The sequence below is a fragment of the Papilio xuthus genome, unplaced genomic scaffold (assembly GCF_000836235.2).
Source record: "Papilio xuthus unplaced genomic scaffold, Pxut_1.1 DF826945.1, whole genome shotgun sequence".
NCBI lineage: Eukaryota > Metazoa > Arthropoda > Insecta > Lepidoptera > Papilionidae > Papilio > Papilio xuthus.
Genome location: NW_013531704.1, coordinates 7068043 through 7081978, shown reverse-complemented (window position 1 = coordinate 7081978; position 13936 = coordinate 7068043). Strand labels below are relative to the sequence as shown.

Genomic DNA, 13936 nt, shown 5'->3' with positions numbered 1-13936 from the left:
AATTTCATATCAGATTATTGTTTTAATCAAAGTAATTAGAACATAGACCTTTTATGAACTTATTTGAACAGTTGTGACTTAAGTAATCGAAATTGATATAAGTGAATACCTTCTCTATCTTCGTATATAAAAAATCAAATTATTTAAATAGGTACTATCGGGGAATCTGGCAGTACTCCACAAACAATAATCAATAGAACTTCGCTTTTAAATGTGTTTGTATTGTTAGGAAGAAAATCCGGCATAGTACCGGTACACTGGCGCAACACTAGCCTTATTATAATGTCAACGTTTATGTCCCCTCACTAATCATTCTGACACTTGACTTTGTAACGAAAACGCACCAAATGATTCAAACTAATAATGTCTAAAAGTATGCATTGCTACCTAATTGTTTATTTTGTAAGAGTGGAAGAACTTTATTTTTACAAAGAACAAGTAATTTCCAGGAAGTATTACACTGAGAAGAGCCCTGATTGTACCTCAGATATTAAGACGTTTTAGGAAGACTCCGAGGCTTGAAGTAGTCACAAACACATGACGATCAACCATCACTAAAGATTAAATTGAAAAACAATAAGCTATTTAAAAATGTATGTTAGTGGTCGTCACACACGTGAGGTATTGAATGCGAATTCGAAGGTCGTCACCACGTTGTGTTACCAATCTATTAGACATAGCGTAGTTGTGTTTTGTTACCAAGGTAAAGCTTCGGTTTTTACTGGCGATGAATTCTAGGTGAATTTCAACCAACGGCGGCCACTAGTTTATATAATATATGTTGTTTACATATAAAATTATATAAAGGATGTATTGTATAGCTTCGCTAATGGAGATTTTCTTATTATACAATATGTATTTATTACGTAATAGAAACCAATAGAAAAAAATCTTAAACAGGATTAAATTAACATATAATAGAAATATCTTATAATCAAATTTTATGATATAAAAACCATTTTTAAAGTTCCGTACCTCATTGGAAAAAAAACGGAACCCTTATAGGATCACTTTGTTGTCCGTCCGTCCGTCTGACCTTTTTTTTTCAAAATCGACAAGAATAAATAAGTCGAATATATGTACTTTGAACGTTATTTACAATATTTTTTTTATTTAAAACATTAATTTTAATGCATTTTTAAAATTCCCCTGTACGACATTTGAATGGGACAATACAACATTGCCTTTCACATGACGTAATGAGTACTCTTCAGCCTTCTCTACACGATGAGGATAAGAGGTCTGTCACACTGAGGCCAAGTGAAGGCTTGCCGCAGTTGGATGAAAATTGAGTTTTGTTTTTAAATATTTTTTTTTTGTATTTCTGAGAATTCCCGTTACGAAAACACTTGTACAATTTTTTTAATAAAACAAAGACGTATCGTCGTTTTAATTTTTTGACAGTGGATTAATAAAGTTTGTATCAAAAAAAAATCCGATACCGCAAAAGCCTGAGGTAATTTTTTCACTTACTGTGTTAAATAAGCCGATATAAATAAATAAAAATTAAGGATGATTACATACTATCTTATTTGCGACTGAATTTCGTGAATTCAATGTATATTTCGACTAAAATTAAGTGAATTATGAATTGTTAGGAAATAAGACTGCGCTCACGCGATCCGCAATGTACCGGTCGAAATGGGCTAAAGGCATCAACACATTAGAGTGGATATTCAGAGTGTATAAACAAACGCTTTTAAAAATAAATAACACCAAATAATAATTATATGACCTTTACAAGGAAATTGAGGAAATAAATGACAGATGTATGGATGGATGGATGTATGTTAAAAGGAATTTTTGGAAAAGAATTTCGATGAAATTTGTTATAGACGTAGAACATAGTCAAGTCAAAGTGAAGAACGCTTAAACTAATTATATATTTTTTTAAATTAGTAGTAGATGTTCAACAAAACCAGTAAAATCTCTGCTCTAGTGTGTCTTTACCTTTACATTACTTCCTTTATCGATAATGAATTCAAAAGGTATACGCGCGTACTCGCTACCGTCTGATAACGGGAATTACGATTGTTAGGCCTGTATCGTACTAAATCACGAAGTATATAACTCAAAGAAATATATAAATACTAGCTGTCAAGTGCCACTATATCCGCGCTAAATAGTAGACTATGTGTTCTTACAGACTATGTTTTAATTCTACATCATTTCATCGAGATCCATGCAGCCGTTCTTCCGATATCTTGCAACTGTTAGGAAAAAAATCTGTGCCGGTGTACTGGCGCAATACTGTCCTTAAAAATGTCGACGTCTATGTCCCCTCACTAATCATTCTTACACTTGACTTTTGTAAGGAAATCACGTCATTCGCGCCAAAGAATTCTAACTAAAACTAAACATAACTAAACCAAAGAATAGCAATCCGGTGGAATATAAAATAAGCAGATCGGCGAAAAACATTACAGAAAAATTACTCAGGTCTCACAGATTATGCAACTCTAATCATGTGATAGGGTAACTATATATTAAACATTTTAATTTATTAAAAAATCAGCAATACAATTTAGCTTAGTCGTTAGTCTCTTGGATTAAAAAGTAATTAAACAAATGCCTTTATAATTAAAGTACCTATAAACGAGGACAGACTTAATTGTTATTAATTAAGAGTAATCTAATAGTTCATAGAACATTCGAGAGATCTTTGGAAATTAATCCATCAATTAAATACTATTCCGTGATTTTAACACTAGCTGTCGCCTGTGACTACGTCTGTACGGAATAAAAAAGAATATTAGAAATGTGTTCTAGCAGACCGTGTTCTACCAGACCATGTTCTACATATATGCCAAATTTCAGCAACATCCATGCAACCGTCCTGGATATGAGAGACCTTCGAAGATACATCCAAACATTCGCATTTTTAATATTAGTAAGATAGAGGTCAAAATGTACGTATTATACATATTAACGAAAAAATATTTGGATCTAATACTTATCCATCGCTCGATTTCCATTCGGGATTCACATCAATAGGAAAAATAGCTATTTTTAGTTTTATTATTAACAAAAAAAAACTGTGATAACAATTTTCATGTGAACGTTTCGGCAGTGACACCGCATTTCAATATACCTTAGCATTTGCCACGTTCGTGAAATGCTGTCAGTACGGCCATGGCTCATTGTGCTTAAGTAAGCCAATGAATCGTAATTGAGTCGACACGCGGCCGGTGGCAAAGGTCTTGTGACGTCACACGTCACGTTGTCGACTTACCAGTATCAATACTTCTCCTAATACCAACAACTTAAACACTGTTATGAAACATCGTTCAAGGTTTAAGTCTTGTATTATCTTTAGTAACAAACTTAATCCTTGTTATAATCTTACTAATATTATAAATACCAATGTTTGGTTGGGCGGATTTTTATTACAAGGTATCTCCAGATTGGCTGCATGGATTTCGCTGAAATTTGGCATTGATGTAGAACATAATCTGGAAGAACACATCGCCTACTAAAAGTTTTTTAGTTGCACGCGAACGGAGTCGCGGTCGACTCCTAAAACAGACAGATAATAAGACAGAGAGAGTTGATGTATTTTTCAAATGATGAGAAAGAGAGAGAGAGAGAGAGAGAGAGGGTATAGATAGAGATGTTTCAACAGTACTTTCATTCAACAAATCTTTGACTTTACAATAGTTAGGTAGAAATATACCAGACTTATAAAATATTTACTTTAGATCAAATGATAGGATCAAAATAACATTCTAAATATAGAAACTGTTTACGTACCCGACTTCTGTGAAACGGCTCGTTTAAATCACATTGTTCGTGTTATATTTAACCTGTGTAAGCGGCCTTTAAATGTCATACAAAATGTAAAGGACAAAGGTTTTATATGAAATTTATACTATATTTAGTATTCCATGTGAATTTTCACCACAAAAACATATTTTTATCCCTCTTATTTTCCTTAAAAAGTACATGGTAAAGTATATATTTGATTGTCGCGTATATCTATAACTGTCGCCCGTCTCCGTTCGCGGGAATTAAAAAGGCTACTTAAGTGTTAGTAGCCTATGTGTTCTTCCAGATTATGGTCTAAATCTAACCAAACTTAATTGAAATCCGTTGCGCCATTCTGAAGATATTTTCTAACAAACAAACATCCATCCATCTAACCATTCGCATTTATAATATTAGTAAGATAGAGAAATGTTTGTGAGGTAATTTTCAATATAATCGGTCACTTGTGATCCAAATCAATACAACAATCGAGATAAACAAAGCATATAGACAAACAGATAGTCATTATGTACAGTCAGCTACATAAATATGTATACTAAAAACTTTAGAAACATGTACACGCCTTTGGTTTCTAAAATAGCTTTACATTTATACGACAATAATGTATACATGTTCAGAATACGAACCGACACGTGTATATTTATTTTTAAATACATGTTACTGAAGCTTTATAAATGAATACATATTTATGTTGCTGACTGTACTAAATTGCCAGTTAAATCCAGTTATCACACGTTAACTCTCACTTAGCTTAGTTATAATATCAGGCGGTTAAATCGGGTTTATATTATGAACTATTTCTCTTAACAAGGATAGATTTCTACGAACAAAGGAACAGCAATTATTACTACGTTAGGAAACCTAGTTATATTTACCTAAGTGACTTGATTCTGGACGATAGGAGACATAAGTAAACGTTTTAAGAATATATATGAAAACAGCAGCCAAAACGCATTTATTACGTTGTTAAAATACCTATACTAAAATTATTTACATATTTACAATGTTATTTTATTGAGCACTATTCGCGACTACATTTTGTTCCCGCGCTATTCTCTTTTCATCTAACTTGTTCTTAATTAAAAAGGCAAAGGTTCACTGGCCAGTATGCCACGTCATTGGCGGAATGATTATGCACACAAGAAAGAAAGAAATCGTTTTAAGGAACACGAAATCTATCGATTCAAATTACCATCGATTTTAATTATTATTTAATCGCCGGTGACATCTTGTTTTCTTTTCCAGGGATTATTATTGAGGTTATTATTCAACGTTTTATACTCTACAAAGAAATTATTTCTATATTAATATTATAAAGTGCAAGAGTTTGTTTAAACGCGCTATCAGAACTACTGGTCCGATTTGAAAAATTCTTTTTTTGTTGGATAGTCCTTTATAGAGGAAATATATAATATTACGCTGCGAACAATAGTTTTTTAAATTCCGACAGACAAGACAGATAGTAATTTATAAATAAACCTATGACGTAACATGTTCAGTAAAAACTGGATCTATACAGCGGTGTCGAGCGAATGCAATTAGTGCGCTCTAATGCAATAACACGACTCACTCAAGTCTCGCTTGCAAATGTATGAATATTAATTATATCTTTAGGTTATAAAATGTTATAATAATTTATCTATTTATCAATCTTTTAATGTTAATAACTTTAACAACGTTAATGAAGTCAATACATCATTGATTTAAATTGGAAAATACAGAACTCTCGTTGCTTGAATTTAATCACTAAAACTTTATAATTTTGAATGTCGTTTGAGATTTCAGTTTATAAGGAAGACGGAAAATTATTCTAAGATTTATAGATGGAGATTACAGGTGTTTTCCTAAGAAAACTTTAAGCCTCATATGTAACTTCTATTAAGAATCTACTGGAATCTTCCGAGTTCCCTTCATTAAGCAATGCGACGCTTATCAAAGAAAATGTGAGAGACGACGTATCACGTCGCAACCTAGTACTGACGTTAGAATAGTAAGCGGTTGGGCGACCGAAAGCGGCAGCACAGTTCTGCGTATTACAGTCTCACGTAAGTTCACCTAAAGACATGATAATAAATAGGAGGCGTAGAAATCTCTCCCAGGGGGATGGTATTCACAAAACCGACATTGCGTTATACGTATACAGTACGTCATACCTGGAATGCGAAAACGATGTATCCGGTGAGATGGGACTCATGGAGAACATCGTGCATAGAGCGCAGCGTGGAGCCGAGGTACACATTGATGACCTGCGCCGGCAGCAGACCCAGCAGTGTAGCCACGTGGTAACTGCACCCGCCCACCTCGCTCACCTACACACATATATGTCTGTTAATATACACAACCAATTTATGGCATAAAGGTTTCATATTTAATTCATATTTTCAACATGTACAAACTCTTGAAGTAAAAAAAAATAATGGCCCGTAATGCCGTTTGCGCTGAATTAAAAAAAAACCTTAGTAGCATTTATGTTCTTCCAGTTTGTTTCTACATCTGTGCCAAATCTACGCTATACGCTATATAGATAACAGGTAACAACTTTCCTGTAGCGAGGAGTTGACGAATTATATTTTTTCCTTTCCCTAACGAACCATATTGATTACATTATGTAACATCAACACATCATTATTAAAAAAAAAACTAATTACTTAAAGTGTCAGTTATATCGTAGTCGATATGACGCATCGTCTACAGATAAAATAATCTATGCATAGATAAATATAGATTATAAATATATTTTTAATAGTCAATCGAAGACATGGCCACTAACAAGTACGTTAAGCGCTTCTTAGCATAAAAAAGAAAAATTTACGATGCAAATTTGTCCTTAACAAAACGACCCTAAGATGTAAAGCGACAGATCTCTTAATCTCGCAAGAGATGTAACTCTCTTAAGAGATATAATGAGAGATGTTAATCTAACATCTCATCGCATAATTCTGTATATTTCACTACTACACTGGTATTCTCTGACATATAAGAGAAGTGTCTTAAATTTCCTACCGCACTATTCCAGATCTTCTCCTTTTCAAACATATTTGACGCATAACTGCAAAGGTTAAAAAAAGTTAATTATAATACAGCTTATTATGCATGTAAATACATCAAGTTACAACCCAAGGACTTTTGTTCTTATCTAGGAAAATTACAACAGCGCCCGGTTTTAAAAGTTTTTGTTTAATAGTACTTGTATTTTTCCGAAAATAAAACAATAATTATTAAAATACTAGCGTATAACGCCACTCACAAAACCAGTTTTCAAAAAATGCAAATAAATAGTAACATTAAGAAAAAAATAATCAGTTTGATCTCTTGCCGAAATCGTCTTTTATGAATACTTAAACTGCCCTTTAAGTCTTCTAGGTTCCGATGCGTTCTTCGAATATCCCGGAACCCTCTTCAATTGCGCTCGAGGTTGACTACCGAGGGGGTTTTAGTGGGTTCAAACCCACATAATCCTGTCTTCCCTCCAGAAGGCAGGGCATCTTTACGAAGTATTATGTCGCTTCTTAAAAGACCCTAAGTCGTAGCGGTTTGGAAATACCTCTCTTAAGGTTCCTCTCCATTTAATGGAGGTTGGCCATTAAATTACTATCTTTACATTTAAATCCTAGACAAAACTTAATTATAAAATATTTAATGCAGCTATGGTGTCAAATAGTAAGCTATAACATAAAAAAATCTAGGAGAAACATTTCTACAATTCACGCGGCCGGTTTACACGGAATCGCGTGCTGCGTTTATATTTCAAGATTTAATGAGCAATTAATTTAACATTCAAATTACAACAAACTCTTGTTATTTCTGAAGCAATGAAAAAAGTCAAGGCTAACAAATAAAAACATAATTCACAGTGTTATTGTTTCAAATATGGTTAAATTTAATTATTAAGTTTAATTAAACGAAAGTCAAGGTCATTGATATGTTACCGTCGGTTTACACTGCCGCAACACTGTAAAAACACGCAGTATTGTCACTCTAAATCTAATCTCTATAGACAGACAGGCCGTTGCTTGAAAATGACATCTTTTGTTGCTGTACCGACTTAAACGAAGTTGATGTTAGTGACAGTTAATTCTAACTCTATTATTAGTTCAGAAACTCACCACCGCTACTAAACTCTAACTGGCTAGCGTGAAAAATGACGAAAATCAAATGGGCACAAAATATCACGGCATATAGCCTGTCCATGAATAAAGGTCAGTGCACTCCAAGTAATATCGTCATTTGTTTTGGCAATGGCAGACTCACTTTATATCTTTTATTTTCAAATCTAGCTGTCGCCCGTGACTCCTTCCTCCCATAATTAAAAAAAATTAATAAGTAGCATATGTGTTCTGCCAGATTAAGTTCTACATCTGTGCCAAGTTTATCAAGATCTGTTGAGCCGTTCCGGAGATACCTTCTTATAAATTTATCCAAACATTCGCAATTATAATACTAGTAAGAGAAGATGTGTATCTCATTCAAATATTATAATTACTTAAAAACATAAAAGGTAAACTTGGATGCTACATCTTAATTTATAAAATTAATTTATTCATACGACTTTATAACTGTCTAAGCGTAATTAGCGACATTACGTTAGAGGGCGCCACTAAAAAAGTAAAAAGTTGCTGGCACATAGTGGCGCCGTGAGGTTTTATTTCTTCCTTTTATTGAGTAGTGTTTTGATATTTTTTTAGTGTAAAAAAGAGTGAGTTGTAACAATGAGCAGAGAATAGTGTTGTCTTTAATTACTTATATTTGTTAAATCGTAGTGTGTTGTTTTTTGTTTACATTACAAACATTTAAGTGAAGAGTATGATGCTTTTATTTTGAACAATAACTTAAGTTTGACGTCTTCTTTCCGGAGTATAATAAAAAGAGCATATAATCTGTTTTGATCAAAGGCAGACGTGTGTGGGCAATAAACAGCACAACAAATACTTTTACGTGTAACGAGATGTTTGTTGACGTCATTATAAAATGTACCGTAACATTCGTAATTATTATTAACGTATTTCTATCTCTAACACAATAAACCCATTTAACTAGCGGTCTTTGTCCCCGCGGGGAAGAAAAATTAGAAGCCTACGTGTTCTTCCAGACTATGTTCTATATGTATGACAAATTTCATCGAGGTCCAAACAACCGTTTTGGAGATACCTTCGAACAAACTTTAAAAATAATGAACCATTGAAAGTTTATCGTTTACAATATCACGAAGTATTTGACAAACGTTTGCACCAACTATCTCGCTCAATCAACATTTGTCCAATCTTATCACATTGTTGGCCAAACATTTTCAATAGCCGTGTCCTTTCCATAAAGGCGTCGGTGTGGCGATATCACGCGGCGCCAAAACAGCGTCGCCTCAGAAATGGAGCCAAGAACAAAAGCGCCCTGACGAGATATCTTATTGATTTTGATACGATGTAACTCTGCGTGCAATACAACTAAAATTAGTTATATCTCCTTACCTTCCATGTCTAACTTTTTTAACAAGGTGGAATCGATTAGAGAAGAAAATAGGCAAAGCAAATATCTTTCGTCTTATGTGCTTGTTATAATACTTTTCAGTCTTCTTGTATAGAAGTTTTTACCATAACCTCAGTAATAACGCCATCTCTTTCATTAATCTTTGACAAAACAGAGATAAAAATATGTGTTAAACGGACATTTTGGTCTCCGAAACTTACGGATAGTAGAGCAACCTTAACCTACGACTATAAAATACTTTACTAAGTAAATATACACCGACTAGTCTTTGTAGCCGGTTAAAAGCTTACACGCTTCTCAAGGTCAAATAACTTAAGTCAACACTTTAGAGTTAGTATCGCTTTTTATCTCTGTAGTATAGAGATGCGTTACTCAAGTGCATCGAGATGAAAGCACCACTTACCGCTGGCCGCGAGCCAACAGCTTTGAAGCGGATTTAACAACAACAAGTTATTGAAACAAGATTTAAAATTAAGCTTCACAATTTTTATTTAAATTTATTTATTTGAGTTGTTGAATTATATCAAGTCGCTTTATCGTATTATGGTAGACAGAGATAACAATATCTATCCATTGAGAACGACTAGTCTTTGTCAAACACCTTATAAAAATGTCATAACTAATGCCTCTGCTTTCGATTATATTAAGGCTAAGTTCAGAACTACGATATCTTGGAAGTCAACATGACGTCAGAAAAAGTTACCCTTTCTCACACAAAACAAAAAACAAAGTGATCCTATAAGGGTTCCGTATTTTTCCTTTGAGGAACCGTAAAAACGATTGAATATACATTGAGTTGTTCCTAGGTTAGTGTGCAGCCACGACCTTCGAATGCAAGAGAAACAGCACAGAGCACGTGTGCACAACATATCTCTGACGCACGCCGTAAAGTCAAACAGAGATTTTATAGCGACATTATCTTGGAATAACGGCCGACCGGAACGTTCATTTTAAACTATGTGACGGAAAATTAACACTTCAAAAAAAATTACAGCTTCACTAGAGTATTCTAAACAGAGATCTTGTAAAAGATAGACATCTTACGGTATCTCACTTAACGTAGAGCGTCAGTGACTCACGCTTGACTTGTAACCTGCACGTCATGGGTTCAAATCCCGCCATGTACCAATGTATTTTTCGAATTTCGATTTACATATGTACATTTATCCGACGCTCTTACGATGACGGAAAACATCGTGATGCAACCTACACATATCTGCAAAGAAATTAAAAAGATATGTGTGATGTCAACCCGGACTTGGTCTGCGTGGTTGACTATGGCCTAGTCACCCCTAATTTAGGGTAGGCACCGAACCCCTTAGTGGGGTCGTATAGTGAGCTGATGATGATGATCACATTTTACGTGAATTTTACCGGAGCTAACCATTACCTCTATACAAAGAAAGTTGTGAATGTGTTACGGCAATGAAAACTCACTTTATTATCACTCAAAGTATGACATATATCACGTCAGCTGTCTACAGGTCATCGGGTCAAGTTGTTTTTAAATTTATATTTCCGTATTACGAGGCCGCGGGACCCCTGGTTGCACGAATATGATCTATAATTTGGGCTCAAGGACTAAGAGGGGATCTCGACTTGGTCTGTCACTATCCGATCAATATTCGAGGGTGCCCGAACGACGAGATTCGATTGGTAGTTATTATTTGGTGTCACTGGTCCTCTCGTAATCGTTAATTAAGGTAAACCACGGTTGGAACATTTAATTGTAGCTTTTTAATCCATCGATAAGAAATAAAGTTACATTTCTTTATGGGACATGTGACTTTTTTCGTTTCTTATGGATGGATGGATAGTTGGATGTCTGTTAGGTATATCCTGAACGGCTATGGATGGATGGATGTTTGTTAGAAGGTATCTTCAGAACGGTTTAACCGATTTCGACGAAATTCGGCACAGGATATAGTCTGGAAGAACGCATAGGTTACTAAATTTTTTTAATCCTACGCGGACATCGTCGCGGGCACCGAGTAATGTAAACAGCACAAAGCCAGAGTATTTTGTTTGTAAGCCAATGCAGCAAGTCAATTGTCCGCCAATTGCTACAAGCGAAGGCGTACGTCGGCATGTTGTGAGATCAAAAGGGAAAACATTGCATTCCTAACTCGTTACAATCAATGCTTACAACACGGTCGAATTAAATACGTAGTTACATATTTCAATAGTAACCAATGGTTTCTGAGACCAAAATCTTATATATAAAATTCTCGTGTCACAATTTTCGTTCCCATACTCCTCCGAAACGGCTGGACCGATTTTCATGAAATTTTGTGAGCATATTGAGTAGGTCTGAGAATCGGCCAACATCTATTTTTAATCCCGCGCGGACGGAGTCGCGGGCGACAGCTAGTATTTGTATAAAATATATTGTCATCATTGTTATGATTGGTGACCCATGGTTAGTAATTTAATTATACTTAAGTTGATTATTTAGAATATATAACAATAAACTGATATTTAAATGTAATATGTCAAGAAAGATTAACTAACGTTAAGTAAGCGCTAATTCGCACGGGCGTTTTTTTAACGCGTCTCTAAATCTACAGATTGACGGCGCTTAAGCGACTAACGTTTTAAAATCACTCTTGATCAGTTCATATTGCGTTCATAATGCAACTCTGCGTATTAAAAATCGTAATGGTTTAAAGGAGCTACCATATAAACAAATATGTAATTGTAAATTATTATTTTGTTTGAACGCTTTTTTACCGCGCGTTACAAATACGTTGCACGCCAGTGCAAATGAGAGCTTAGTGTGAAAGCAGATATGGTCAACATCCTCAATAAAAGATTATAAAAATAGCATAGTTTTTGAGGGAGATCATCATCTTACATTGAATATCTGTTGTATTGAAAAATTACAGCAAACATTTAACATTATAAAGTCAAATAATATCTTTTAATAATCTTAAAAATATTCATACTTATTTTAATACTAAGCTCCAATGTTCTGATTCATTTTACAAATACTATTATCATTGTAAAACATTTCCTGTCATCAGCACGGCCATAGTGATAGTAAAGTCAAGTTTATAAGAATGATAACAGATAGATAACTCAAATGGTTTAACAAGTTCTATCTAAAAAAAGATAACTATTCCAACATTATTAATATTAACTCATCCGGCAAAGATTTTGATGTCTTAAGACTTCCTTAATTATATAAAAATTATCATAAATTGTGATGAAAATGTAATAATATCTATAATTACAAAGACCAAACCACCAATCAAGATGAAGAAATTACTTAAGAAGCGGAAATCATGACAATGGAGGTTCCACTCCATTATCATATGGTATAAATTAAAAAAAAATCGCACACCAGTAACTTTTAAGCCTTACAGTTAATTTCTAGATATTTATTAATTACTGAACTTAGCAAGTTAATTTTTAAAATAACTCACAGATGGTTTCAGAGACCAAAATCCCCATTTAAAACATATTGTTATCTGTTTTCACAAAGACAGCTAGGTAGATGTTTTATACAGAGATTTTGGTGTCAGAAACCCTCCGTTATTCATCTTTAAAAAAAATGTTCTACTTACTGCAAATATTGTATTCTGCACCCCAAAAGGTATAGGGGTAAGTCTGGCGAAGAAAACTATTTTAAACGCCTGTGGTCCGGATATCACTTTGAGCAACGCTCGGGCCGTTTCGTTCTTAAGAAGACGGTCCAATGGGAGATATCCTCGGAGCATCTTGAGCGTAAAATGAGCCACCGCCACTCCAAAGTTCGCACTCACAACCACTGTACCGAGTCCCTTCACAATCCCGAACAAATATCCACTTGTTATTATCAACACTAAATAACCGATCGTCACCGGGAAGCTCACTATCAAAAACAATCCCATAAACAATAAAAATATGATCCTAGGGTCTTGCAAATCGACCCAATACAAAATTGTTTTTAAATACTCTTTGAAGAAATATAGCACTAACACTAAACACGTAAGTAACAAAATAGAAATAACAACATTAATTAAATAGCTATACGTTGTCCTATTATTAATTTTTGCCCATAAACTCTTCTTCCGACTGACCCCCGTTCCCTCGGGTTGACATTCTTCTATGTCCACTAACTCCATGGCGGTAACGGTTGATAGAAACACAATAGCGGGTTATTTGACGGTGCAAAATGAAATATCATATAAACTAACGTACGCCATGGCCTACTTTTCGCGACTGTTTATTACATTTTTACTCGCCCAGCGCAGCGTCAAATGTCAAATTATTATCAGATTTGCCGTACAGTGTTTACAGTATATATGCTATAGATTCACCTATTTTGTATTAATATTTTCTTAGGCAACTTATGTAAGATTGATTAATTGGCAACAACTAATTATATTATTTTAAAATAAAACATTGCTGTAAATAAAGAAATAAGGACTAAAAAGAAAATTCAAATTGGAATAGTTGCAATGTTCGCAGAATACATATTCAATGTGTGTCATGTTTTAAAACAACTTATGACCATAAATGTACTTCCTGAAATTATTTTGTTTGTACATTTTTAAAGTTCTTAAATAAATTTCCCTAAAAAGGCGTTAGAGCTTAATAATAGCAGCACCAAAGACAGCCTTGTCACAGCTTATCAAACTAGTTCTTTAATCGACCAATGAGCAGCTACTCCACCATGTTATTCCCCAGATAAAAAATCTCCATGTTC

General features: G+C 34.2%; 1 protein-coding gene across 1 annotated transcript in view; it reads right to left on the bottom strand.

Moving 5' to 3' along the window:
- LOC106121076 (transmembrane protein 64) overlaps positions 1-13488 on the bottom strand; it is a 14856-nt gene extending 1368 nt beyond the window's left edge. The window contains exons 1-2 of the mRNA XM_013316568.1: positions 12813-13488; positions 5919-6074 (exon numbers count right to left, since the gene is read on the bottom strand). Of these exons, the coding sequence (XP_013172022.1) occupies positions 5919-6074; positions 12813-13352 (696 nt within the window). The 5' untranslated portion in view covers positions 13353-13488. The remainder of the gene's footprint in view (positions 1-5918; positions 6075-12812) is intronic.
- Between the last annotated feature and the right edge of the window lie 448 nt (positions 13489-13936).